The sequence below is a fragment of the Cyanistes caeruleus genome, chromosome 9, assembly GCF_971803275.1.
Source record: "Cyanistes caeruleus chromosome 9, bCyaCae1.hap1.1, whole genome shotgun sequence".
NCBI classification, from domain to species: Eukaryota; Metazoa; Chordata; class Aves; order Passeriformes; family Paridae; genus Cyanistes; species Cyanistes caeruleus.
In genome coordinates, this window is record NC_141709.1 from 3,452,246 (window position 1) to 3,479,754 (window position 27,509).

General features: G+C 45.9%; 3 protein-coding genes and 1 long non-coding RNA gene across 33 annotated transcripts in view; 2 read left to right on the forward strand and 2 right to left on the reverse strand.

Annotated features, from left to right (window-relative positions):
* The window catches only part of CEP350 (centrosomal protein 350), a 69,773-nt gene extending 69,517 nt beyond the window's left edge, over positions 1-256 (reverse strand). For 14 of the 22 annotated variants that reach the window (XR_015273848.1, XM_086842052.1, XM_086842039.1 and 11 more), the window contains exon 1: positions 4-174. The gene's annotated coding sequence lies outside the window, so the exon portion shown is untranslated. Of the gene's footprint in view, positions 1-3 lie in introns of all 22 variants that reach the window. The other 8 variants (XM_086842055.1, XM_086842045.1, XM_086842053.1 and 5 more) reach the window with 2 other exon arrangements.
* Positions 145-4,819, forward strand: LOC111932605 (uncharacterized). Its single transcript, XR_002866236.2, has 3 exons — positions 145-363; positions 1,366-1,426; positions 1,945-4,819. It is a non-coding gene; the product is annotated as an uncharacterized LOC111932605 (long non-coding RNA).
* Positions 4,623-16,139, reverse strand: LOC111932604 (torsin-1A-interacting protein 1-like). The gene is made up of 6 exons (XM_086842060.1): positions 15,722-16,139; positions 15,392-15,460; positions 12,385-12,480; positions 11,462-11,521; positions 8,280-8,339; positions 4,623-7,168 (listed from the first exon to the last, which is right to left on the reverse strand). The coding sequence occupies exons 1-6, from the start codon at positions 16,122-16,124 to the stop codon at positions 6,375-6,377; spliced, it is 1,482 nt and encodes a 493-aa protein (XP_086698186.1). The 5' UTR covers positions 16,125-16,139; the 3' UTR covers positions 4,623-6,374.
* Positions 14,499-26,933, forward strand: TOR1AIP2 (torsin 1A interacting protein 2). 9 transcript variants are annotated; one of them, XM_086842065.1, is made up of 9 exons: positions 16,283-16,488; positions 16,797-16,901; positions 17,831-17,994; positions 18,861-19,182; positions 20,004-20,204; positions 21,833-22,162; positions 22,286-22,573; positions 22,976-23,074; positions 23,950-26,933. In XM_086842065.1, the coding sequence occupies exons 5-9, from the start codon at positions 20,171-20,173 to the stop codon at positions 24,708-24,710; spliced, it is 1,512 nt and encodes a 503-aa protein (XP_086698191.1). In that variant the 5' UTR covers positions 16,283-16,488; positions 16,797-16,901; positions 17,831-17,994; positions 18,861-19,182; positions 20,004-20,170; the 3' UTR covers positions 24,711-26,933. The 9 variants fall into 9 exon arrangements, with proteins under 9 accessions (XP_086698192.1, XP_086698191.1, XP_086698190.1 ...); XM_086842066.1 differs by lacking the exons at positions 16,283-16,488; positions 17,831-17,994 and adding an exon at positions 14,499-14,581; XM_086842064.1 differs by lacking the exon at positions 16,797-16,901.
* Positions 26,934-27,509: the final 576 nt, after the last annotated feature.

Consider the following 27,509-nt stretch of genomic DNA (forward strand, 5'->3'; position numbering starts at 1 on the left):
CACCTGGTGGACGCCCGCTGCGCCGGCGGCAGGTCGCGGCACATCCCGCGGAGGGCGGGCGGAGGGAGGGCGGCCCGAGCCCGGTGCGCGGCCCCTCAGCGGCCCCTCAGCGCCGCCATTACCGGCCCGCAACTGACACGGAGCGGCGGCGGCGGCGGCGCACAGGAAACTCTCGCGAGAACCGGCCCGCCGCCGACCTTCCCAGCATGGCGCCGTCCCGCCGGGCCCCCTCGGCGCCTGCCGCCATCTTGGGTGCGGCGCGGCGGCCCTGCCCTCCTTCAGCCTCGGGAGAGCCTGGTCCTCCAATATTTCCCTCGAAGCTTTTCTTTTTCTCCTCACAGTTCTACAAGCTCGACCTGCCGGGTCAGTCCCCTCGCGTTTTATTTGCAGAGCCCTGGGTGTTGGTGCAAGGCCAGGACTTGGCAATGCTAATTAAACCCAGCGCTGATGTTGGCATTCCTGAAGCGGCTCCAGCCGAAACTGGGGCACCGCTTTTTAGTCATTTGTGTTCATAGCTAAGTCATCTTTAGAAAAATAATTACTTTTTTTTTTTTTTTTTGCAAATGAAGGCGTCTCCGATTACACTCTCCCAAATTTAAATTTAAATAAACATTTGCAGAACTTCAGAGACGTGACTGAGTACCACGGGCTTCATTTCACTTTTAACATTCATTATAGACACGGAAGAATTTGTTAGTATACGGAATTCTAATGCATGGATTCCGCCCCAAAGATACATTAAAACCACCCACGCTTCAAAAATAGGTCTAAGATATTATCCAGCTATAGCAAAATTATTTCCACTGAAGAAGGAAAGTTATTAGAATAGGAAAAAAGAAATTCTTCCTACAGTTATTTTGGGAATGCTCCCTTCAGGGCCTGTCTACAACTTCCCCAGTCTGGTTTTCAGTCATTAGTGTGATTGTTTGGTGCCAAATTTCTTGGGGGAACACAGGGGTGGAGAATTATCTACCCCAAACACTAAAGGATAAAGGATCATGATAACTACTGGAGCTACTTATTTCAATTTTTTTTTTTTTTTTTATTTAACTAAAAAGGATTAACCTATTTTTACATAGCCTCTCCTCTAGTAAATGGTCAGCATTTTGCATGTAAGTTATTCCAGTATGGGAACATCATAGGAAAACACCATAAATACTGAGAGATTACAGCTATGAAGTTTAGGTAATGCCAAATTTAATCACGTCACAATTACAGGATACTCATTTAGCCTTAATTTGGATCTTTTACATATACAAGCTAATTACAGAGTACATTTTCCGGCATAAGCATACCACTTTTGGAAGAAAAGGTAAGGTTGAGATGTCAGTGATTAAACCTTTGGAAACTATTTTGTTTTGCCAGATGAGGAGGAAAAAAATGCCTGAACACAGAAAGACAAGCACAAGACCAGTGGGAAAGAGTGGTAAGCAGTACCAAATTCCCTCCTGAGTCCTCGAAGAGCAAACTTGCTGCTCCCAAATGCAGGAGACTGTAAATAATAATAATAATAATAATAATAATAATAATAATAGTAGCAATTTCAGTCAATGAAAACAATATTAGTGTAATGTATGGGAGCCCTGATTGCAGACTAGGGCAAATTAAATTTTTACATTCCCCATCATCGCATAGTGTTTGCTTAAAATTACTGCTTAATATTGCTGGACTGGCAGCCTATTTAAATTATTCAGCACTTTCGTAATGTACTGCCTCTTTAATTATGCTTTTAAACATAGTTTCTCTTTTCTGCTTGGAAGCAGTTAGTCTAGTTTCACACTCCTCCTTCTCCAGGCAAACTAGGCATCACTTTAGGATTTTCTCAAACATGGAAATTATTTAGTCTCAGCCGAATTAAATTAAAAGGCTTGTATTCTGTTTTTGCTCGTGTTTGTTCTCTGCCAGTGGAACCTAACTGAAACACTTTAGATTACACTTTCAAAGATTCCCTTGCAATGAGTGGAAAGCTCTGATGGGCAAACGTCCTCCGCGAGACTAGAGGGAGATTCTTGTGGAAAACGCAATCAATCACCTTGTGAAATTCTCAGCGATCAGAAATAAAGAAACCGTTTACCTGCAAACAGCTCTCAGCCAAACTGAGAGGACGGGAGGAGTTGAACACTCTCCAGCTGGACGAGCCTCCCCAAAGGGCAAAGCAACGCAGGGAACAGCAGCAAGTGCTGCCCCAGCACTGGAGGTGGTGGATGGAGACACGCAGTAAGTTAAAAGTTAAGAGCCACATTCTCATCTTTCACTAACTCGGTTATTGCAGCTTTAAGAGAGAGGTTTGGAAAGTTTTCCACTCCACACTGTTCTTGCACACGCCTTCTAAAATTAGAAATGGGCAGCTGGCTCCTGCAGCCAAGAGCCCCCAGACTCCCTCCCCCCTTTCCCTGATTGACTCCCAAGGGCCATGGAGGAATTTGGGGAAGGGTGCTTCCACCTGTTGGACATGGAATGAGATTTTCCAGGCATACAATTATAAATCCAACTGTCAGGAGCTGACAATAAAACAGGACACAGGACAGCTGTGAGGACTACAGGACACCCGCCTCCCTTCTCTCTACTCCTACCACTGGCAGTCCATCTGCCAGCAGAAACAATGCATGAAAAATTTGTTCTCTTATAAAATAAAAGCATCGCTTCAGATTTCTTCCCCCAGTTTTCCAACTGTACCACAAGGTCCTAACACAGAATCTGGCAAGTTGTTCATGTTTCATTACACCCCTCCAAAACCAGATTATTTTTCCTAAATACAGCATGCTGGCAATTGCACTGCAGATGGTACATATAGCTATGTCCTGTACAGCAAATAATTTTATTTGCTGCCTTAACATGGAGCTCTTACCTTACCTTTTGCACTCAGTTTGAGCTGGACTTTTCGTTCCAAACAAACAATTTTCAAAAACAAGGATACAAAAGCCACAAGTTTGTGGGTTTTTGTAATTTAATTTGCAGAAGGTATGATTTTGTTGATGTGAAAAAATGGGGGAAAAAAAATTAATTCCTATTTCCAAACCTGCTTAGCATGTTCCAAACTCAGCACAGCATGACTCAGAGCAGGGTGTGAGAGACAAGGTAACAACAGCTGGGCAGTGCTTTGTTCTGGGTCCCTTTCACAACATCCACTGCTGAAGGCAGTAAGGTGATTTCCACCCTGCAGGTGCCCACAGGTGACAGCAGCAGAGGGGCCACACTCCCCCTTCCACCTGCAAAGGGCTCTCACCAGCTGCAGCTCCTTCTGCTCACAACCCAAGGAGCACTTTGACCATTTCCACTCCTATTTGCAGAGTGCTGGAAATCTTACTGGAGTTTGGTGCGTAGCTGGTTCAGCCCCGCTCCAAAATATCATGTTCTACTCAAAAGGGTTTTTTTGCTAAAGGCCACAGAAGAAGAAAAATACCCTTCTTGGTCTCAAGGCCAGATCTGGTGTCTTTGCTCTGTAAAACCACATTTCTTCTGTCACAAACTAATTTCCTGATCTGCTGACAGTCATGGACACTTCAGCTTCACAAGTGAGATTTCTCAAGAAGGAGCCAAACTATTTTACAGTTTGGAAAACATCAAATGACACCGTTTGCCCCAGGCAACGAAATAATTATACAAGGATAGCAATCAGCTGCCTGTGAGGAACACAGACAGACATTACTCTTCACCTCTGGCTGAGTAGGAGTTGCTTAATGAGATCTGCATTAAGTACCTGTGGATATTTAATGAGAACCTTTTAAGGACAAAGCCACAAACAGCTACAAAAGGACCTGTCAAGAGCAGGAAGAGTCTTCTAATCTTCAGCCTTTCCCCCTCCCATGGAAGGGGCAACTGACTATATTATCTTGTTTTTCACTTTTTTCAGACTAAGCAGCACAATACATTTGGAAAGACACCCTTGTAGGCTTTCCCTACAGTTCATAACAGCAAAAAAAAAAAGTGATTTTCCTTTGGCTAGCACAACATTAAGTCTTTAGTTTCCAGACATCCTATTTTTCCTCTTGAACCAGGAATATACCTTTAATACCTATAAGGAAGAAAAGTTTTAAAAACAGAAAATAGCCTGCATAAACTATGTTTTATTTGCATGTGTGTGAATCTCCTGTCTTCATATCACATCTCTTTTTTTTTTTTTTTGTGGTAGCCAGTTCTGATATTTTTTTTTTAAAGTTACTTTTCAGTAAGATTGTCCTCTCCAGTCAGTTCACAGTGCGCTAGTTTGCAACACCAAAGGTACAGAACATGCAGCTAGGAGTGGAACAAGAATGAAGTCATCCCTTTTTGTCAGCTGCTGACTCTTGTATAGGCTAATGAAACAAGTGAACCATATCTTATCATTAGTTCCAGCTGAAATCAGAACTGGGGAATTAGTAAAAGAACACCAAGTAAAAGACAGTTCACAGCCATTTCCTGAAATGTTGTTCCATCTTAGACATAAGACCTATTATTATGAAATACATGCATCTGCATCCCAGTATCTTCCACTCCACTCAGGTTTCTTAAAAGTTCTAAGTTTTGCAAAAGGTCATATTTTAGGCACCTGTAGCTGGTCAAAGGTGAAATGAGCAATTTAAACACAGGAAAAAAAAAAAAGTCTCACCACTTAAAATTCAATGGGCAAGTCTTAAAACAGCTTTTATAAAACAAATAAGTGTGTTTATTTTGAATCATTACTAAAATAGTTTACGTAATATACAAACAAATATGCTATGAGGACACATTTGAAAATAAGTCACAGTTGTTGGTTTTTTTTATTAAAAAACATTTGTCCAGTGAAATGTTTGAAATGTAAATGCCATCTTTTCCTTCCTGAGCTATTAAACATCCAGAATAACAACACTTCCATGTCTGTTTACTGTTTTTATTTCTGCCCATTAAAATAGTAAGCATTATCCATTGCTGGCTCTCCATAATTAGAACAAATCCACCTCTGGTTTAAGTGAGCACAGCTGTGTGTCTCCCAAACTCTGCTCCTTTATTGCTTCAGGTGATTTTGGTTGATTCCACTTAACACCCCCAACCTTGCCTTGCACAAAGAAGCCAGAAGCTCCAGCTCCTCAATGGGTTTCCTGGTTGAAAAGGATTATTTTGCAACAGGACAGTTCAAGGGGCTTGTGAATGAAGGATGGGCCCGATCTCTCAGCTGTTACAAGAAAACATCCTACTGATTTGAGAGCATCTTCACACATTCCTTCATATTCAATAAAACCAAATGGACATGGACCAATAGCTCAGAGCATGAAGTAACAGCAATGAAATGGAAGTGCTGCTATTCTCTTTTATTTTTTTAGGCAAAGTATTAAACAATAGAAACAGGTACATGTTTTTAATCTGGTGTGAAGAATTCTTGACATGAGAGACTAAAAAACATTAAAAGCATGCTCTGCAAATCTGTTCTTTGCTAGAAATGTATACAGCCAGTTACACACAGATACAAGAAGAAAACTTATTTTTTTAGGATATCAAGTACCACAAATAAATAGATTCTCTCAATGCAAAAATAATTATCTTAGTAAAATGAGAAATAGCCTATGTCTTCCTAAAGTTTTGTTTGGAAAGGATATAGTATGTACACAGGGATAAACATTTTATCATTTCCATCCAAATTTTAAGACTTGCAAAACATTGAAAAAGAGTAGAGAACTCCTGCAAGCAGCCGGGCAAAGAGGTACTGAGGAATCACTTAACTGACATTAGTACTACTGACTTTATGCAACCTTTGTACCTCAGCTTTTCTCTTTCTCCAGAACTGTTTGTGCCAGGCTCATTTAAGGAAGAAATGCTTGCTGAAAGGTTCTCTACAGGTCACAGATATTTCAAGCAATTTTGCCACTTCTACAGTGGCCAGAGACAGCTGACATCTATGTTGTGATCCAATGGATCTGGAAGAAGCTTGTGCTTAGACTCACATCACTTTGTCATAATTTTCAGTTTATTTCTATGTTAGAAGGAAAGTAAGCAATTTTGGGAGATGAAGGTGATGGTTTTACATTCTGTTACCTTGTCAAATGTGATACCAGCTTTATGCACCACCAGAGAAGGATCCTCACAACAAAGCCAACAGTGCTTCAACACAGGTTCAGAGGCAGATGAGTGACTCTGCTCTGATGCACAGCAATGTCCAGCTCCAGGATACCAAGGCTGAATGCATCACTGAATACAATTTACCAATAACCAGCAAATTCCTTGCTTATATCCTGTAGTTTACTTGGAGAAGTCCCAGTTACTTTGGCAGAAACAACTCTGCCAGTTGGTGGAAAGTCTCTGCACAGGAAGGACTGGTTTGCTGCTGCCTGAGCTCAGCAGCCACACTAAATTCTTCCCTGTTCTGCCTTGCAATATATATTTTGTGTCTTCCTCCTTTCCCAAGTGCCCTCCAGCAATCTTTATGTGCATCCCTCCAGAGGGAGGCCCTTTTCAGGCCGAACAGGCAACACAAGATGAGATATCCGGCTCCACAGTCCACTCAGCTTATCTGTGTCCATGCCATTGTAAGAAGCAGGAACATCTGAACTGGTGAACTTTGCCCAGAGGAAATCCCGGACTTTCTCCTCCACTTCTTGAAAGGTGAGGCTCTTTCTCAGCGACTGCTCGTCCAGAAGAACTGTCAGCAGAAGAGCCACATCCTTAAACGCTGCGTTTTCATGGTCACAGTACTTGTAAAAGATTAAGGTGGAGCCTGCAGGCAGTGACTCAAATCGATGCACCACTGCCACCTTCTTGCCTTCACTGAACCCAGAGCTGAGCTCTGTGTCCACCTCCAGTTTGACAGAGTCACTGTCCTGTACAGCCTTGTCCACTGCGTTGATGCTGATTGTAGTGGCATTTTGGGACGAGGCAAAAGCGTTGGCAATCTCATTGCTCAGGCACCTCAGGGCCTTCTCAGCTTCCTGGCCAGCTGTGAACAGCAGGATAGCAGGCTCCAGATGCACATGGGAAGAGTTAAGACGTTTCTCAAGGAAAGCATGGGCTCTTCTCCACAGGTTGGGATCCTGACTTTGGTAAGTATTTTTTAGTTTCTCCATCTGGGCCCGAAACGCTTGCAGAATTTCAGCATCTCTCCTTGAAGAGGTTCCATCTTGAATTCCACTCCACAGGACATAAAGCAATGGGACACTAATTAATAGAATCAGTAACAAAGTCCACATCTTGTGAAATCCATTCTGCGGTTCACCATCATCTATAGAGAGAGGGAGCAAACAAGAAGAAAACAATGTTTAAAAAGGCACCAGAACTCAACAAGTGAAAGGAAAATAGGAGGAAACAGTGAAATCATGCCATTCTCAATACTGGTACAGTAGCTGAAGAGCACAGAAAAGATGATCTAGTTAAAAAAACCCAAACAAACCACAAAAGAGAGAACACAGTTTTGAACTTCTTAAGCCACTTCATGAAGTGAAAGCATTAAAAAATCCCCATTTTTACATGTTCCCAGATTGATTGAGACTATATTAGATCTTCCTCAGAAAAAGGAGCTCCTAAAGTTCATCAATATTCCACTCAATTTAATAAAATCCAAACTAAGAGCTTAAAATGACTCTGAAAAAGGTCAACTCTTTTCCTCCATTTATGGTCTTCAGAAAAGATCCTGTGGAAAACCTGGCTGCACCAGAATGGTTTCTGTGTTATTTCTCATTCCTGTTCCCATAAGGATAAAATTGCTGCAGCGATTTTTGCATCTCAAACACTGGTGGGTCACCCCCATCAGAAAACGTTGTGGCTTTTTGATCAGTGAGCTTCAAAAAGTACACACAGCAAACAGTGCACATCAAATACTAAATATTTTGATTTGGTTTCGTATTTGAACAGTTAAATTAACACTTGTTTCACATACTGCAAGCAAAAGGCTTGATTCTGTTCCCAGTAAAATGAGTGACAAAATACACCAATCTTCCTGGAAACAGAAAGAACTGTATTCCTTTTGTTACCTTTTTACAGCCTTTTATCAGGACAGCAACCCAACAAGGGTTAAATACCACCACCACTAGCCCTGCCTAGGTTTTCATCTTGTAAACATTATAGATGAAAGACCTCAAATTCAGGTGAAAATGTTATTCATTATACAACACCCTTCCTTCAGATGAAAGACCTCAAATTCAGGTGAAAATATTACTCATTATACAACACCCTTCCTTCCTTCATACTGATGACATGTCCTAGCAAGCAAATCATCTATTCTGGCAAGGACCCTCAGCTTAACACCAACTCCCAGGAACTGAAATACTTAGAAAGGCATGAAAATGGTTAAATGTTACACAAGAATGAAACAGAAGTGAAAGCAGAAGTCTTACTTTTGGCCAAAGGCTGTGACTGCTTCTCCGTACTGGACTGATACCGAGATTTACTTCCGCCTGTTAAGAGATTAAGAAAGGAACATGAGAAGAACACTAAGATAACAATTATGAACAATCTTCCAGCAGGGAGTTGAAATCACCAAACTGCATTATTTTCAACAAAAAGCTGTTCCTAGCTATGCTTTTACATACAAAATTCCACAAATCTTACAGGATGGCTAACAAAGTACCCCGCTGAAGCAAACATGGTCCTGCTAAGTCAGAGCAAAGGTTGTCACCTCACCCCAGGTGGGGATGTGTTAAGTTCAGGGTTTTCAGTTCTTTTCCACATCATTCGCCCCCTTGTGCTCAACAGAATCATCTTGAACAAGGAAAATAACCTGCACCACTATTACCAGCCTGAGAAGTCTCACTCAACTGTCAGAGCAAATCTCCATCTCTGCTCTTCACCAAATGCCAGTTCCCAAACCATCCTGGCCATCTCACCTAGAAAGCCAAGTCCCCACTCTACCACAAATCACCCCCAAAGATTTTCAACTCTTGAACAATTATGCAAATAAAGCTCAATTTCAAGGTGATAAAATGGAAGAGATTTAACAACCTGCTACTTTCTGCACAAGGATCCCATGTCCCAGTTAAGTTTCCTGATTTTGCTCAAGAATTTGAGAGGTATAAAAATGGAAACTGAATTAATGGACACATTAGGTAAACAACATAATGCAAGACATAAATAGTGTCTTGGGTTGCAATGCAAGATGTAACTAAAAGTATGTATTCTATTACCACCTGTTAAAACCAGGTGGGGCACTGTTCTTTATCTTTTCTATGAGCTATCTTTCATAACTGCAGGGGGATCTCTTCTGTTAATGGGCCATTGGGTCTCACTGCAGGACTGATAAAATGACATCATCCCATGGGGAGATGCTCCACGCAGGGGGAGGAGCCCAGCATTCCTACCTGGATATAATCTGAGCCTTGGAACACCACAGCCTTTCTTCCTCTGGCCTATCTACACCACCCCTGGACGTTCAGAGGAAATCTACACCCTTCCACAGGGTCACTGCTTCAACAGAACCACATCTGCCACACCAGGAGAGCTACAGCCACCATTTAATTAAACTGCTACCAACACCCTGCCCAACAAGCTTGTATTCTGACTCTGCCAGTTGGATTTTTTTGTACCACTGCATTTTTATTTTAATTTTCCTAATAAAGAACTGTTATTCCTATTCTCATATCCTTGCCTGAGAGCCTCTGGATTTCAAGACTATAATAATTTGGAGGGCAGGAGGGTTTTTACATTTTTCCATTTCAAAAGAAGTTTCTGCCTTCCTTAGCAGACACCTCTCTTTTCAAACCAAAGCAATAGAAAAAACAAATCAATGTGTTAAGTGCACAGTCTTATTTCCCTCTCTCCACGTAGCTTGGGTTGGAGGCCTGCTTCATCAGCAGTCAGTTTCTTGGGATGAATTATGCTTTTAAAGCAAAGTGCAAGCTTTCAACTTCAAAATATACTTTTGGTCTATTTAAATGGGCTCACACAGCTCAGAAAGTACAAGAGGAATTATCCATAAGGTGTTATGAACAACTTTCCCAAGAGACCAGTATGAATATATACTGTGCAATTTTTGGTCAGCGTGTTTTCTGCATTTAGCTAGTTAATTAAAAAGACAGGAGAATTTATGTCTCCTTGTGAACTACAGCAACTAGTTCAAAGCTGAAGGCTCTTTAATAATATATAACCAAATCAGGACACTTTCAATGGCACTATTGAGAATAAATTGAACAAACATACCCTGCAGTAGTTATTTAAAGACACTGAAAGAAACTTTAACCTTGTTTCTGTATGAATGTAATCGCAGAAGGTGCGAAAAGCAGCTCTGGTTTAAGCTGGGGCTTAACTGGCTTAATGAACTGCCCTATTCTGTAATTTCAACCCCCTACCCCAAAAGGGCACAGCCATGGAGCTTGTCACTGGCTAAGCTTATCTCAATCTTCTAAGAGTTAACAGCTCAAAATCACCCTGATTCTGTAATACGTCACAATGCAGCTCTGTTTGCACAGGTTTTGTATTTAGGTGAATGAGCTGTAACTCATACACTAAAGGAAAAAATAATTCAATAAACAATCTAAAACCATATCCTACTCTGCCTAAGAACTGTGCCTTATTTACAACAGTTTTCACAAGGGCCCAGTAAATTTTGTCTTACTTAATTCAAAAAGTCTAACTTCTGCAGAAACCTGAAAGATTTCAGAGTTTTAGGTGATCTTCCAAAGTTCTTCACCAAAGACACAATTAATCACTCCTGCAGTACGTGGAGTGGCACAGAAAAGTAAAAGTACCAGATGAGAGAACTCCCTGCATCAATTCATTTTTCAAAGGCATTTCACAGACGTGCAGCTTCTGTTCCTGAAGGCACCATAGTTTTTAAAAAAAAAAACCAAAACAACAACAACAAAAAAACCCCAAAAGAAATAAAACCCCCACAGGTTCTTCAGACTGAAATCTGATTTACAAAACTTAATGTATCTATACCTATACCTCTTGAGGACAGAACCAAACACAAAAATTTTACTAAGAACTCAGAACATTTTTCTTCTTCTTCTTCTTTCAAGTACTCCTCCAAGAGAAAAAAAAACAAAAACCAACCCACAAAGCAAAAAAAAAAATCACTGCAAAAGTCTGAAACACTGGGAGCTGGTCATTAGATGAGCAGGATTTTGCCAGCAAAGAAAAATGCTCCTTTCCAGGAGTATAGAACAACTAATTCAATCACAGCAAGTTACCACTTCTCAGGGAAAGGATAAAAGGGAATGTTTGTGTATAAACTAACATTCACTGCCACCAAAAGGTGAAGGTTTTGTTCCCTTCCTCAGCTTACCCCCACCATAATGCCTCTACTCCATGCTCTGCACTTACTGTCCCATAAGTCCAAAACGAAAAATAAAAGAGAAAGTGGAGCATTTTCTGTGGTCAGCAAGTTGAGTAACCTCACAGAAAGGCTCTGACTGGAATGTACTCCCTTCTCCAGCTTCTGTTTGAACCTGCCTCCTGAGTGCCTGTCCATATTCCCAGACAGTGTCCCAGAGGACAAGAAAAGCCAGAAGCAGAGGAAAGGAAAATAACTGTCCTTTTCATCTCATGACAGTGAAGGACTGGGTTCTCTTGTTTTACTTACTCTGTGGTGCAGAAGTTGAGCAGCACCCTTGATTTTTCTCAAGAAAGTCAGCCTTTCTTTCTGAAACCAAAGCACAAATGGAAGAACTCGGTTACCACGTAAGAGGTCAGAATAGAACAGAGCAGCCATACATGCTTTTAGTTCTTTTCATGAAATCCTCAAAGCTTATTAGGGCAGGTAGATATGCTGTGCTGCCAAACCAAGCCTGCAGTGTATGAACAGCCTCTTTAACCCCTCTGAGCTGGAGAAAGCTACTGTTACCTATTAGAAAGGGCTTGATTTGGCCCTTCACCCCGCTTTTGCCAATATGACAAATCAATCGTAAGTTTTCTTTTAAAAGGACACATATAATTTCCTTCTGTTTCTAAAAATTATCTTGATTTTTTTTCTCATTGTACCTCCCCACTGCTTCTGTAATACACATTGAGAAAAATCTCTGAACAATGAGCAAAGTGCTCTCTCACCTTGAAATCTCTTGGTGTAGTCATTCTCCTTGCTAAAGTCAAAGATAACTCACCTTTTAGAAAATTAACAGTTTTATTTTTTTTGCCTGGGGTAAATAAGGATCCACTCTCATAAGTTCTTTGAAGGCAGTTTTTTTAATTTTGGTATTACTTTTCTTTTTGTTTTGCTTTTCCAAAACCACACAGTTAGGTATTTATCAAAGTCGATATATGCCTTTTCTTGAACTTTAAGGTTTTGCACCCAAGCAGATTCTCATCATATTATAATCAGTTTTACTTTGGTTCAGGCAGGAGTATACACTGAAACTTTATTTTTTTAAAAAAAACCCACCTTTTTCACCCATTCAGATTTCAGCTCAAAAACTCCCCCTTTTCTAACAGAACTGAATAATTGTCATTTTAATACATTTAAGCAACCATTTGTTACACCATGGAAAAAGTACTGATAAAAGCTGTTACCTTTTAATGTTGTATAAATGTTTGGTTTCTCAGTTTCATTACTGTCACAAGCCTTTGCATTTTCCCTTACTGGATTCTCTTCAAAATAGGTACCACCTGTCAGGAGCAAAAAAAGAACAAAAAGAGGATTGGCAACCTCAAATCTGAAGGACCAAGTTGTAGTTTCCAAACATCCATGATCTAAATTGGTGATTTTCCAAGCTGTGAACTCACAAAAGTTACTCTTAAAATGCAACAAAAAGCAAGTAAGACTTGAATTGCTTATGGTAAATTTGAGTTCACTAGAAATATAGCTGTCTACACCACCACACACTTCTTTTAAAAAAATAAATTATTATTAATTCTTGGCTTAAAAACATGAACACTAGGAGCCTAGAAATTCCTTACACTAAGGGGATTCAGTGTAAATGCCATGGGAATATAGAGTTTTTCCCACAGCTTTGGGCACTCAACTTACAAACAATCATTGTGCTGTCTTATGCATCATTGGACAGAGGGGGAAAAGTGACAGAGGTAAATACAGAAAATAAGTTCCCTTTTAATGGAGTCTAGGCCATCCTCGTTCTCTCCTAAGCCCTAACAGCAACCTAATTTCACCCCTCAAGTAGCTGGGAAAAATCTAAACCAACATCTTTCAGGTGTTTGCCAAATCACAGAGTCACTCAGCTGTGAAACCAAACTTATTTAATGTCACTGACTAGAAAAAGTAAAGCCCTGTGGAGTATCAGAGGTCACAGAGCAAAGGTCAGGGCTGGGAAACCAAATGCAGGAAAGGATAAAAGTGCAACCCCAGAATCAAGGGGCTGGTAAGAAAAAGCTCAGGTATAGAATAAAAAGCTATGGAACAGTTGGGGGACAGAGATTGTGGCACAGCTGTCAAGCATCAGCAGAGCAAACAGCAAAGGGAAGAATACAATTGGTAATTTCTTTCTAACACTTACTCTGGGCCCTTTTACTCTTTAAACAGCCCAGGGCTCTGCTGGGGTTTAGTGTGTTTCTGTAGCAATTTCACCATATGCCAAGGGCAATGCACAGCTTGCCACCTAGTGTTTAGTAATTTTACTTCAACAAATAAAACAGCCTTTTTCTAATGTGTTCTGGCTGTTTCAGCACACCAGTGTATGTCAAACATGCTAAGGAGAAAAACAAAACCACTAGACCCATCCAAACCACAAAAAAAATTGTGAAAAAGCTCTAAGTTTTAAACTATGGTAAGTCACAGGTGCAACAGTATTTGCAGATACTTAATGGGGCCTTATGTTTTAAATCCATCTTAAAAAGCTGTTCAGTGACTGATTTCCCACAAAGCTCAGAACGAAGAGACTCACCAAATTACTTTATTTTCAGGAATGCCAAATTACATATCCATAATATTTCACTCTGTATGGAGGTTTTACAAGGAAAATCTCCCTAGTAACTGTGACCAGAAGACCAAAAAAAATTTCTAAATCTACAGAAGGCTACTCAGGCACTCCCTGCTCTTAATTCCTCTCCCCTCCTTGGCATCAATCACCACTCTTTGTGTCTCAAAGACTTCTAGAAAATTGCAGAAAAGAAAGGTCTGTAAAAGACAACTTTCATGGAGACTGCTAGCACGTATCTTCAGCTCACTGATCTAGAAGCTGACTGATTCAAGGCAGGGCTTGTTAGGCTCTTAAAACTCTGCAAGCTCCTCTTACAGCTCTTAAAGCTTTTCAGCTCCCCAAGCAAGTTGCCTAACCTGTATTTAAAACCTCTTAGTAGAAGACAGGAACCAGTTTCTCAAGGTGTGGTTTTGCTTCCATTCTGTTCTCAGGGAAGCAGGGCAATCATGCTCCCCTAACAACCCAGCCTGCTAATTCCCCTGTCTCACAGACAAACCCCTGAACTCTGCAGGAAAAACACAATATTGCTTATACTGCACATCTACAGACAGGGGAGGCTACTAATCCTCTGCCTCTACATAAACAATTAGTCTCTTATCATACTTTTACACCTGTTGTGCCTATAATCCAATACAGCTGTTAAGAGCTGGGGAGAGTAGCCTCATTTTTAGAGCCATCTAATTAAAAACCCAACCCTCAGCTGCACAGCCATGTTTAACACACAAAGCCTATTATACCCTGTTAGCCACTGTGTGGGAGCAAGACCTGTTTTACAGATAAATCTCTGTATTTGCCTAAAGAAACACTCATGACCTTGCTCTTCCTTCTTCAAGGTAAGATTTTTTTCCATGCCTCCTGAAAATTCTGCTTCTGGAGCAGAATACAAGCAGACAATTCTTGATGATAAAACAGAGATGGGAATGGAGAACAGTCCCAGGCTAGCCCAACTGAGCACTACCCCACACTGACAATGTACACGCTCCAAAATAAAGAGGAAGGAAATACAATTTATTCACAGTTTCCTGTTCAAATGACAGGCTAAATCTACGTGACTGTGTTACATGGAGTTAGCACATTTCTATAGTTTAAAGAAAGACCCAGGTTTCATCAACTAAAGCAACAAGAAGATGCCACACTGTGCTAACACAGCAGCTTGTCCAGCCCAGTGTCCAGGAGCAAGTACAACTCTGTACAAAGTCCCAGCACATGCTTGGTGTTTCAAAAGGAGAAGCCACAATTATGCGCTTCCTCATAAGCAAAGCTGCTCCCTGTAAGGAGCACAGCCACTGAGGGATTGATTTCTGCAGCTCAGGATACCTTATTTAAATCCTGCCTTTTAAAGCCAAGCAGTGTTAGTAAAACTTGAATGCTGGGCTCAGATATTGTCCCAGATATTTACTGTAGGAAACCCCCCTGAGGGTTTCAGCGTGCTTTGCACACACCAATCCTTTACAGCACTGCTTCTCCTTCCATCCCTCGTGTATGGGATAAGAGCCACAGTGCGATTTCCTCACCTGCGTGCCAGAGCCACGGTAACACCTGTCAAGGAGCTAGAACCCTACAAACCACATTTCCCTAAGTTTGGGGCATTTCAGCCTCTCTGCCTGCGGTGCGGACTGTGAGCTCCGGGAGCTGGAGCCTACCTGGCGATCTGTAGGCTTTTATAGGGGGTCGCGTCAGAGAGTCTGGGGTCCCAAAGTGATGCTTGTCCCCTGAAACGAGATACGGGTGAAGAGCACAGCCGGCAACTCAGCTCAAGCCCACCGGGCCCAGGCCCGACAGCCTTCCAGGAGCACCGGGAAGGCTCAGAAGCACCTTCCAGGACTCACGGGGAGCCCGCGGCGCGGCCCCGTCCCAACACCCCCGGAGGGGAACCACACGGCGCCCGCCCGCCCGCCGCACTTCACGCCGCCCCACCGTGCCCTCAACCACAAGATCCACATCGGGCTGCTGCGCCCGCCCGCGCCGCTCACCCTGCAGCGTGCCGTGCTGGGCCGCGGCGTCCACCTCATCCTCGGGCTCCTCCGGCCGCGCCGCCGCCAGCCGGGGGCTCTTCCGCCGCCGCTTCAGCCCGGGGCCGTCCGGGGGAGCCAGCTCGGGGCCGTCCGGCGCAGCCGCCTCATCATCGCCGCTGCCCACCATCCCGCCCGCTGCCACGCCGCGGCGCCTTCCCCGTCCCCGACCCCGACCCCGACCCCGTCCCCGTCCCCGTCCGCCCACCGCCGCCTGCTCGGGCCTGTGGCTGCCGCCTTCCCGCGGCGGCGGGAGCGGCTCCGCGGGCCTCACTTCCCGCGGGGCGGGACCCGGGCCCGTCGCTTCCGCCCGCGCGCGGAGCGGCCGCCGCGGCGTCACGTGGTACCGCGGCCGCTCCGCCATGGCCCCGGCACCGCCCGAGCCGCGCGCGGGGACCGGAACCGGGATAGGGATCGGGATCAGGATCAGGCCCGGCGGGAAGAGCCCGTGGAACGCCCGTCCGGCGGCCCCGTGGCTGCCGCCCCCCAGTGAAAGAAATGCGGGACGGCCGCGGCCCCCCCAGGCCGGCGGGGCCCCGCAGGGGCGGCCCCTGAGGGCAGCCCGGGCCCGGCGCTCCCCACACGGTTCTTCTCTATTTGCGGTCCCATCGTAGCCAGTTTTGCATTTCTCGGAGGCAGAAAAACCTGTAAAATAAGCAGAAATAGCAACTGAGTAGCAGAGAGAGGAAACTAGGAGCTACTTCGGAGGATCCTTTGCCACTGATAAGGTTGCACTAGCCTGTTCCTTAGTGTGGGAATCATTTTGGCTAATCAGATCTGGAATATCTCACTAAGCATTTCACTTTTCTTACCCATTTGTTTAGATGCATTGCAAGTAAACGGGGATTTAAAAATGTGCTTGCATTCTTGATAAAGCATTTTTACCTAGGCACGTGGCAGAATTCCTGTGAGTGGAGGTTTTCAAGATGCAGTTTGACGGGACTACAAGATCTCCTTTAGACTCCCTCCCTAGCAGCTCAAGACCACCTTGGAAATGAGTTGCTAAGCAAATAGAGACCTTTTTACAAATTCACAGAATGAGAGAATTGTTCTGGTTGGAAGGGACGTCTGGAGATCATCCAGTCCAACACGGCTGCCAAGGCAGGGTCACCTGGAGCAGGTGACAGAGGAACACCTCCGGGTAGGTTTGGAATGTCTCCAGGGACAGAGACTCCACACCCTCCCTGGGCAACCTTTCCCAGTGCTCTGCCACCCCCAATGTAAAGAAATTGTTCCTCATGTTGAGGTGGAACCTCTTGTGTTTTAGTTTATGGCCATTGCTCTTTGTCCTGTCACTAAAGAGAGTCTGGCACTCCTGTGCAATCCAACAGGAAGGCTGGGTGAGGCAAGTGCCATTCAGCCTAGGCTACTGCTCTTCTCTGTACAAAGACTTCAAAGCAAAAAATATCTTAAATTCTTTACTTGTATCTTAAATTCAACACACCATAAGTGTTGCAGTTTTACCCAGAAACAAGTGAATATTTGTGAGATAAGTTATACATGCCTCCTACTGTACCAGCAGTAAATATTAACATTCTTTTCGGACCTAAAAGCAGAAGACACACATCGAGCATTGCTTTCTAAAGCAAAAATTTAAAAGAGGATGTAACAAATACCACACCAGGAGAAAAAAATCAACATAACAATATCAAGATCCTTTTTTGTAGCTGTTTTGTGATTACTCCATGCCCTAGGCTAGCCAGTTAATTTTCCCATCAAATGACTTTTTGGGAACCGGGTTTTCAGCCTGGAGGGGCTGAAATGACCCCCTGATTTTGTCCCACACTTACCACCAGTTTTGTGACACTTGTGCTTCTGCTTCTGTGGGAAGGGTGACCCCTCAGCCCCAGACATCTGCTGTGTTGAAGGGACTGGAAGGTTTTAGGGACAGAGGGATAGAAAATGAAGCCTTTGCCACCTGCAGCTCCTCTGCTGCTCCTTGGCTGTTCCTTACTGATGGAGATCAAGTCAGGGTGTGAGATTGATGGCAGCCAGGAGCAGGGCCCTCAAGGTGACCTCTGTGGATCAGCCATGCTGACTTTTTCCTTCCTGCTTTTCCTGGTTTTACAGCCCCTGCCGCACCTGGTGAGAGGTTGGTCGTGACAAGGGAATGTGCTGAGTTTGCCATGCTGCTGTCCCCTCCCAGCCTCTGTGGGTGAGGGAGGAAGCCACTTTCAGAAATAAGGTGCAGTGGGCAGCACACTTCACCTTCTCATCACTTTCCTGACGAGCAGGTATTGATGCCTGTGCACATGCTGACAGCCCTGAGTAACATGGCACACACATTTTATTGACCCCTCTGACACTGCTTCTGTGCTCCCTGGGCCAGTAAGGGTTCCTCCACACAGCATAAAGTATATTTTTCTGCCCATTTGAGCCCAACCTCTTACCTGTTTTACAAGTGCCTCCAATACTAGTAAGGGGAACATTTAGTTAAAATGAAACAAACACATTAGTCCAATCCCCCCTTTCAGCCCTCTGTCCCCCAGATTGAGGAGTCACAGCTACTCTGTGCCTGCTCCTTTCCAGCACTGTTTCAGTTGTCTTTCCCTGTGTTTTGTCCCAGCCATTTGCTGCTGGGCTTCTCTGGGGATGCTGGTGAAAAGGCAGCCAGCTGAGTTCCAGAGGTGTTGCTGTCTCTGTGCTGCTGCTTTCCATGAAATGTGTCCTGGGCAGGGGGAATAGGGAAGGGGTTGGAATATACCCATGCCTATACATGCCACTGTGCAGGTACCACAAGTTAGAACAGATTTTTTTTTTTTTTGGAAAAGAATTGCCTAAATGAGGCCAAGGGCTGACACACACACACACACACACACACACACACACACACACTTTCCCCCCTCCCGTTGCAGTCTCTGGACCACTTCAGGGGACACTGGGTGGGCTCCACATCCCTTTCCCTCCAAGCTGATGCTGAAGACCCTCCTTTTCACGTCCTCCCCAGCTTCTCTGCACTGGCAACGTTACATTTGCAGTCTGGGCTTTGCCGCCTACGAGTCTGAGCTGCTTTTCTCGTAGTCCTTTTCCTAAATCAACTCTCAAAACAGTTCCCTCCTCACTCCGGTTTCTTTCCTTCAATCCGCAACGCTGAATGCAGGAAGCCGCCGGTCACTCACTGGAAAAAAAAGCGCACAACCACAAAGTCGCGGAAACACGGCCAAAAAAAAAAAGAAGTTATTGTTTCCTGAACGCTCCCGAGAACGACTGTGGGAAGGAAAACTACAGCTCCCAGCAGGCAGCCGGGAGCCAGGGAAGGGCAGAGTTCACCGTCACGTTTCCAGGAGGATTCAGGGTGTGCGCTGGTGTCCTGCCACCAAAGGGCCTCTGGGACGGAGGGCAAGGGGAAAGGCCAGCTCTGGCCTCCTCTTGCCACCCCTTTGCTCCTGATCGCCGCCCTGACCGGCTCCGAACCTGCCTGGGTAAGCGTCCGGCTCCACTTTGTTCTGCTGACTTCCTTCTCCTGCTGGAGCGTCAGCATCGGGAACAGGGAGGGGACGGACGAGAGCCGGGCGGCAGGGCAGTGACTGCACCCCCGCAGCCCCGGGTGGTGTGTTGGAGACAGTGCTGGGGGGTGAGGTGTCTCCCAGCGCCCAAAAGCTGCTGAGGAGGCTGGGCTGGAGATTTCTGTACAGAAAACCGCACGGACTATTCTCCAGCGGGAAAAGTTTCTTGGGAGTTTTCCATGCCGCCTTAGCTGTGCTTGGAAAAGCCGTCAGCTGGGTTACACCAGAGAGTCCGGCTCCGTCTGTGCCCTGTGCCAAAGTGCTTTAACCGGGGGGAATCAGCTCTGGAGGGCTGCAGGAGTCGGGCTGCGGCTCCGGGCTCGCAGCCCCCGGCCCGGCACTGCTGAGCCCCCGGCGTGGCTCTGCCGGATCCATCCCACACGCCGGAGACAGGAGGGTGGGAGTGACGGGAGAAGCAGGGTCATTGCTCCGTGTCTGGCCTGGCTGCGAGGTACCAGGAGTCCAAAAGTAGCCGGGGCAGCCTGCCGAGCCCCAGGCTCCAGGCCTGCCGTCCGGGAGCAGCGCTGGGATGAGACAGCAGTGCCTCACCCCCCTGGCATGTCCCAGGATAAATGCGGCTGGCATTAACCCCTGGACTGACGGGAAGCAAAATAGCTGACAGCCCATGGGCTGAAGGTTCATGGTTATGGGCGACATCCGCCCATTTTCACCTTGGGAATCGTGGAGGAGGAGCCTCCTTCACCGTGAATCACGGCTCCTGTGTTTCTGCTTATCAGGTTCGTGGGCGTGTAGTTGGAATTGCCCGGACCCGGACGGGATGGTGCCTGTGAGTGGGGCAGGACTTGGTCACCTTCTCGAACAGCAGGGAGATACAGCTCCGTATGAACATCGGAGAAAGTGAAACCAACCAGTGCAGAAGCCAGAACTCCAGGGGAAAAGGAAAATGGAAGAGAATCCAAGCGTGGATCTGCCTGCAGGTAAGCGAATCCTTGGCTTATTCCATCTGCTAGGAAAATCCCTTCGCTGCAAGTTTTCAGCAGTGATATGGGGAACCTCTGAAAAAGAAAAATAAACCAGTAAAAGAATCTCATCTTTTCCAGGCCAAGGAAAGCAAGTTGCCATCATTTTTTAAAGGGTAAAAGCTGAACAAGTTACTTTCAGTTTTAGATTCCGATCTGCAACAGGTTTAGACTCTGTGTCCCAAGATGGCAGCACAAGGAATGTTGAAGAGAGAGATCCAGGCTGGAAGAGCTTTCTTCCTTATATCCTGGTGCTTCCCACCATCAGATGCTTAAATAATAAGCCAGTTTTCCACCACCTGTGGTTGGAAAAACTCTGGAAGAGGCAGGGCAAGGAGTAGTTTGTGCCCAGCTTGAGCAGCAGGATACATCCAAGTTCTTCATGTTTCAGTTTCCACCTTGTACTTACATTCTGTGGGAGCCTTGTTATGACTAGTACCTAGGAGTGTGTCAGTGATACAGTGATGCCATCACCAGCTCAGGTCTGTCCTAGATAGTCACAAGTGTTACTGTAATAGTCAGCAACAAAAAAAGTAAAAATCATGTTCTGACAAGTGACAAGTGCAGCTTCTTCTCTGTTTTCAAATTAGAAGGGAGTTCCTTGCCCTTTTTATCAGTGTTTTTTCTAATTATAGCATAATTGTTTATGTCATTGTAGTGCTTGATCATTCATAAGGTATTTTTCACAAATAGTGCCTGAAATTCGAGCTGCACTTAGGTTCTGTAAGAGTCAGAATGTCACAAACACTGTTCAGTTGCAGAATCTCTCTATTGAATTATGCTCCAGTGTTTGTTTCTAATTAAATGTTGCCATAGCTCTTTGGGAGAGCAGCTCCAGGACAGAAACAGAGACAGAACATGATCAGAATTATCATTTACATTCAGACAGATGCTTGAAGTACATTAGAATAACTGTATTCGACAACAGCTTTAGGAATTCCTCAAATCCATTGCTGTCTGTGAAAACCCACTATCAGTGGAAGATGTGGTAACATATCCTACCCCATAAGGAAGGAATTGCCTGCCCATCCTACCTAGGACATAAACTGGGATTGAGCTAGTTTTAGCATGGCAGCTCTAAGTTCTGTGGTTTGGATTTGTGGTTTTAGAGAAAAAATTGTTGAAAACAGAGCAGTGTTTTGGCTATTGCTGAACAGTGCTGGCACAGCGTCAAGGCTTTCTGCCTCTACCCAGCAAATACCCTGGGGTGGGCAGAAGATTGGGCAGGGACCCAAGGTGGGGAAAGGGTTGTTGAATACAATATAACATGCTCAGCAACAAAACTGGGGCACAGGAAGAAAGGGAGAAGGGGGTGGCCATTGCTGGGAGACTGATGTGGCATGAGTCTGCTTGTAGGAGGTGGTGAACGATTCCCTTTGCATCCTAATTCCCTCCTTCCCTTCACTCAACTGTCTGGATCTCAACCCAAAAGTTTTCTCACTTCTGGTTACTCTGTTCTCTCCTGTCTCACTGGGGTTGAATGTTTCTGCAGTGCCAGAACTGGGAGTTGTATGGGTGGTGGTAAAGCACTGGGCATTCTTGACTCCTGTGTGGCTCACTGGGCTTGTGAACTCTGATCCCAACAGCTGGACCAGTCCAGGGTGTGGTGGGGAGCACAGCAGAGCATCCCGTGTACCAAGAGCCCAGCCAGGAAGCCCCTGGGCACCAAGAGGCCAGCCAAGAAGCACCTGGGTGCCAAGTGACAAGCAGGTGGCCTGAGACATCCTGCAAACCAGAGGAGGACTCTTCAGTGTATGAATCAGCTGCTAATGGGGGAGAGACGACACTGTTGGGTTCAGCTGGTCCCACACTAGAGGAGATAGGTGCCCAGGAAACTGCAGTATTGCTGGAAGAGTCTGACAAGACAAGAGAAGGCGTCTCAGAAAGACCCCTGGAAAAAGAGGACTTGGATGAAGGTGAGTCTCTTCCAACCCTTGAGCTTAATAACTTGGCATAGAGGAGGCAGAGCAGAAGAAGGGGTTGTTGGTTCTTGGGCTAAAAAAGACTAAGTGTAGGTCTGTGAATATTATTCCCCACAGCTGAGCTGGGCCATGAGAATGTGGAAAGCAAAGGAGACAGCCCTGTCCACCAGGAGACAACTGGGCAGTGTGAAAGCCACTGCAAGGCAGAGGAAGATGCCTCATCAACAAGCAAGGCACAGAGCTCTGACAGTGAAATGACACATTTGGATGTGACTGGTATGGAAGATGTCCTCATGGCAGAGAAGAGCAGCAGTGCCACTCTCCCAGGCTGGGAGCCAGAGGTACCCAGAGAGCAAGAAACACAAGAGAGTGGGTCCCAAGGCACGTTAAGGAAAAGACCAAAAGGTGAGCTGGGGGCTGCACACTGCTGCTCTTCCACTTCCTACACTTCCTATAGGCATTAGAACAACAGTTGGGTGAGATCTCTAGTAGCTGTTGTCACTTTTCTGGAGTCAAGAAGGAAACAAGGTGTAAGAAATTAATTGGTTTCTCTCTTTCTCTCTGTTTCTTTCTCTCTCTCCTTTGGCTTCTGTCGTGCTTTGAAAGGCCTGAAGCCACTCTGCACCCTGAATTGTCTTTCTCCTTGCCCAGCCCAAGAGGAGAGAGCCAAGACTCAGGGCAGTATTAACTCAAAGCAGTATTCACTTCTAACTCTTCCCTGAGCTGAGAGCTGCTGCTCTGCTCACTACAGCTCCATTTACCTGTTCCCTCAGCAGTGAGTGGCACATTTCTTTTCTCTTGCTGCAGGGGACACAGCCCCAAACCCAGAGACTCAGCCCTCCCTGCAGAACATCACCACCCAAAACACAGAGCAGGAGAAGGCCAAAAAATCCCTCCTGTGGAAAGGTGAGGAAAAGAAGCTTCCTTTGCATGTTTCTCATCGACCAGAAGGCACTGATCCTCCAGGAGCAAGTAATGAAGCATATTTAATTACTCTTCTCTCTTGGGACCTTTCATAGCCTCTTCTGAGGGTTTGAGAGAAAAAACATTCCCTTAAATAGAGGCTCAGTTTGAGCCTCTAGTGACAGCTTCCTCTTCAGCATCAAAAGCTGGAATATTGTGGTCATCATGCTGTGAGTGCCCTGGGATGTCCTGGGAGGTCTGGGGGGTTACTGTGCCGAGGGTCCCCCTGCCCAGCCCTGCTCTGTCATGGGGCTCTGAGCAGGAACGTTGATGCTGATCTTCATCAACACGTTTCTCCTGTTAGAAAAACTCTGCTTTGCCATGGAGAGGGACACAAGCCATTGTGTCTGGAGCTTGCTGCCTTCTGTTTCCTGAGCAGAAGCATGGTGGCCTTTGTTCACTCATAGCATGGAGGAGGGCAGTGAAAGCAGTGCTTTACCTGGGTCAGACACCTCCATATGTGGTGCTCTGAATGGCCACAGACCCTAAAGAAAACGGAGGAGGGGGGAAGGGAAGAAAGCTTGTGGGCAGCTGCAACTCAGGAAGTTTCCTGCTTCAGGAAGTTTCGCACAATGCTGTAACCTTGCCCTCATCCCTGGAGCTGCAGCTCCCTCACCTGGTGTATCAGAGTGGGAGTCTCACAACACAGAGCCAGCAGCTCCTTCACCTTTCCTGGCCAACTTGTTCCACTTTCCTCTTACAGGGGGGAAGGTCTGAGCGGGGAAAAACATCCATTGTGGCTGCTTTCCAGCATGTCACTGCAGGTCACTTGGGTCTGACTCCTGTTCCCCACCTTGTGTCTCTCCCCTGTTGAACAGGGCTTTTCATCGCGGGCCTCGCAGTGCTCGGCCTCTGCATATTCTGCTTCGGCAGCCCGACCTCCAGCTCCCAGCAGCCGCGCAAGAACCCCACGGTGGAGGCATTCCTGTCCCAATTTGACCAGCTGCAGCACAGGTTTCCTGGCCAGAGCCCCCACCTGTGGCTTCGCGGGCGCAAGTTCCTGCGGAAGCACCTGAACGCGTCCCAGCACACGCAGCCGGCCATCATCATCCTCACAGCTGCCCGCAGCGGCGAGTGGACCCTGCGGTGCCTGAGCACCCGCGTGGCCGACTCCTACTCGGCCGCCCTGCACGGCAGCACGGTGCAGATCGATGGCAGGGATAAAGCCAGGCTCCACAGCGACCGCGCCAAGCTGGAGGTGGACTCGGAGCTGAGCTCGGCCTTCCAGGCCGGGGGCCGAGCCGCGGTGATTCACCGCTTCGAGCTGCTGCCCGCGGGGGCCACCCTCATCTTCTACAAGTACTGCGACCACGAGAGCGCCGCCTTCAAAGACGTGGCCCTGCTGCTGACGGTGCTGCTGGAGGAGGACACGCTGGAGAGCCACATCAGCCTCCAGCAGGTGGAGGAGAGGGTCCGTGACTTCCTGTGGGCCAAGTTCACCAGCACCAGGACCCCCAGCTCCTACGACCACATGGACTCTGACAAGCTGAGTGGGCTGTGGAGCCGCATCTCCCACCTGGTCCTACCCATACACCCGGTGCAGACCATCGAGGAGGGGGGCTGCTATGCCAAACCCTAGGGACAAAAGTGGCCAGAGCCCTGAGGAGGGCTGGAAAGATGGTCCTGACTGGCTCTGGTACTGGCAGGGGCACAACTGGTGATACTTCTCTTCAGTTTGTTTCTTAGAGGTTCCTGGGAAGAGTTTGACGGGTACAAGTTGATCCAGGAATTTTGGGCAGCTGACTCCTGGAGGTGATAAAAGTGCTGCCTTCTGGCAGATGTGAACAGGGGGTATTTTAGAGTTCCACAGGAGAACATCAGTGTGTCGGGAGGCGTGAGAGAAAACAGGACCTTGCAGGTAGTGTTTCTATCAAGAAATAGACAAATAATGTTCACAATTAGTATGACAGAAAGATGCTGTGATCCAGCAGCTGTTTCACCTCTCCCTGCCCCTCAGCTTGCTAAAGTTGAGTACATCAGTCTCACAATATACTTTATCCAGGGAGCTGCTAGAACACAGAAAGGTCAAATTCCTCAAAACCCAACATTTTGAAGGCATGCTTCAAAAAGGAAAGCCAGTTTGCCTATCAAGGGTGTGACCAGCCCCAGCGGAGTCCCACTTGCACAGCCTGATTGACACCAGGCAAAGGCCAGATCCTCAAACAAACCTGCAATTCAGAGATCCCCCAGACATCAATTACATGAAATTTTGGGCTGTCAGCATTTGAACACTAGGATAATGGCAGGGATCCCATGAGGGGATCCCACATGCCACAGAACAAGCTCCAGAAACAGAGCAATGAAACAGTTGCTGTCATCCTGATAGTGTGAAGCCTCAAGGGATTACACAGGTAACAAAAATGAATAATACAATGTAACTTAATGCTACCTCTCTCTAAAACAAGCCCACTCAATCCCTTTGCCACACAAAGGCTGTCACTCTCTCCTCAGGCCGATGCTTTGGTCCCATACAACAGATTGTTCTTCACCTGGGTCTCTGATCTGTGTGCAGGGCTGGAAGCCTGTCTGCCAGCCTCCCCCAGGGGACTTCTATTGATGAATGTAGATGTTAACATCAATATTTCAAACCATGTAGGGTAGTACACCATGTCCTTGCCCTCCAAGGGTACTTTTACCTCCCTGCCAGGCTGATGGAGCTCTGGCATCTGCCAGAGAGAGTAGGAGCACATCTGGGTTAGCTGGTAAAGACAAAATCTCTGCCATTAACACTAAAAATACTTGACAAAGCAGGTTAGTTTCTTTCCATGCCTCCTCTTCTGCATCCTAGGAAGAGAAATCCAAGTGCTGGAAACACTGTGGTTCCCCAGCACACTGTGATTTTGCAGGTGCTGTGGGGCAGAGCAGCCAGCTCAGGAACACCTGGAGGGCAGGTGCAGGTTACAGCATTTGTTATAACCCAAGGGGCAGCCCCAGGTGCCAGCCCTGTGTGCCCCTCCAGAAGGAGCAACTGTAGCAGATCATGGCTCATTTCCCCAGCAGCAACACACACAGAGAGGCCTTGCAGAGCCAGGTTTTGTATCCAAACAAGAGCAAATCCACACCCACCACGATGATTTTCAGCAGCTGCACATCAGGGTGCTCCTTACAGCAACAGGACCCTGGTGTTGGATGGGTCTCCTGCCAACAGTGCCTTGCTGATCTGCCCCACCAAGGGCTCAGGGAGGCTGAGCCCTGCACCCTAAAAACCACAGCCTGACTCTTCTTTCCCCCTGCCTTGTGCCTTGACCTGTCTCAGGAGATTAGTGGCCCTTAACTTGGAGGAGGGGACAAAATGAAGGAAGAGGGAGGGTTGTTTGTTCATGTTCTGGCCAAAGCACAGACTTTTTGGTTGGCTGGGGATGTGAAGACAAGATCCCAGGGGTCTGAACTATGGTAAACATTGGGCTAAATGTGAGAACTGCTCACTGGAGCCCAGGGCACAGTTTGATACAAGATATGGATTGCTTCCTCCTCTCCCTCTTTTCTCTTGCTGTGCACTACTTTGGTGAGAGAAAACACTGTAGCCTGCTCTGCAGGGTTAAGTTTGGGTGTTGATGTAAGAACCAGCAGAGCATTAATCATGCTATGCCAATATTTTGATGGAAATCTGTATTTTAATGTTCTCTTTCTGTTTCACATACTGTGTTTGCAATGAATAGCCCAGGTATGCAAAGGCTGAAAGTGTCACCCACCTGAGTTCTTTCAATACAGAAATATTTTTATGGCCTTTTAAAGACAAATATCTGCTTACTTCTGGAACAGGGCTTCTATTTAAAAATAAATGGGAGATTGTGAAAGAAAACAGCAAAGTGAGATTGGAGTCTGACTGTATTCCATTCTTTCTTCTTAGCTATTTTCATTAAGCTAAAGAGATTATCATATTAGGTAAAGTTTTATTTAGGTCAGGGCTGTAGTTGTGCAAACAAAGTGAATATTTGCTTTTCCTGGTAAAACTCTAAACAACATTTTTCTCGGTTGTTTGGGGCAAGTATTTGCAGAGTATTTGCAAATATCAGTATTTGCAAATATTTTCAGCTGAACCAAAATTAAAAATGAACCCCCAAAGAGCTGCTGGATTCAACCCAGGCTGAAATTCACTGGGGTTTGGATAATACTTAATGGTAATAAATGAAACTGAAAACCACTGACAGCTGAAATGTTTTAGAAATATGAAAAGCAAATATTTCTCATTTCAACACATTGGTTCCCCTTGATATTCCACCACCTCAGCACACACAAACTTTTACTTTTGTGGTGAATTTTTTTGCCCAGCTTTAGCCTAAACAGAGAGAGGTTTGGAAAAGAGAGGAGGATTTACCCTGTTAGATTGGATTTTCTTCAGTCTCCTGACAACAATACTCATAACAATGGCACCTGC

Coding starts and splice junctions, on each gene's coding strand:
- LOC111932604 (XM_086842060.1), bottom strand. CDS start 16,124: ATGGCGGAGCGGCCGCGGTACCACGTGACGCCGCGGCGGCCGCTCCGC. Junction 15,461..15,721: donor CCAGCACGGCACGCTGCAGG/GTGAGCGGCGCG, acceptor ATCTCGTTTCAG/GGGACAAGCATCACTTTGGG. Junction 11,522..12,384: donor CATTTATACAACATTAAAAG/GTAACAGCTTTT, acceptor CTTTGGTTTCAG/AAAGAAAGGCTGACTTTCTT.
- TOR1AIP2 (XM_023931737.2), top strand. CDS start 20,171: ATGGAAGAGAATCCAAGCGTGGATCTGCCTGCAG. Junction 20,205..21,832: donor AAGCGTGGATCTGCCTGCAG/GTAAGCGAATCC, acceptor TGATCCCAACAG/CTGGACCAGTCCAGGGTGTG. Junction 22,574..22,975: donor GTTAAGGAAAAGACCAAAAG/GTGAGCTGGGGG, acceptor CTCTTGCTGCAG/GGGACACAGCCCCAAACCCA.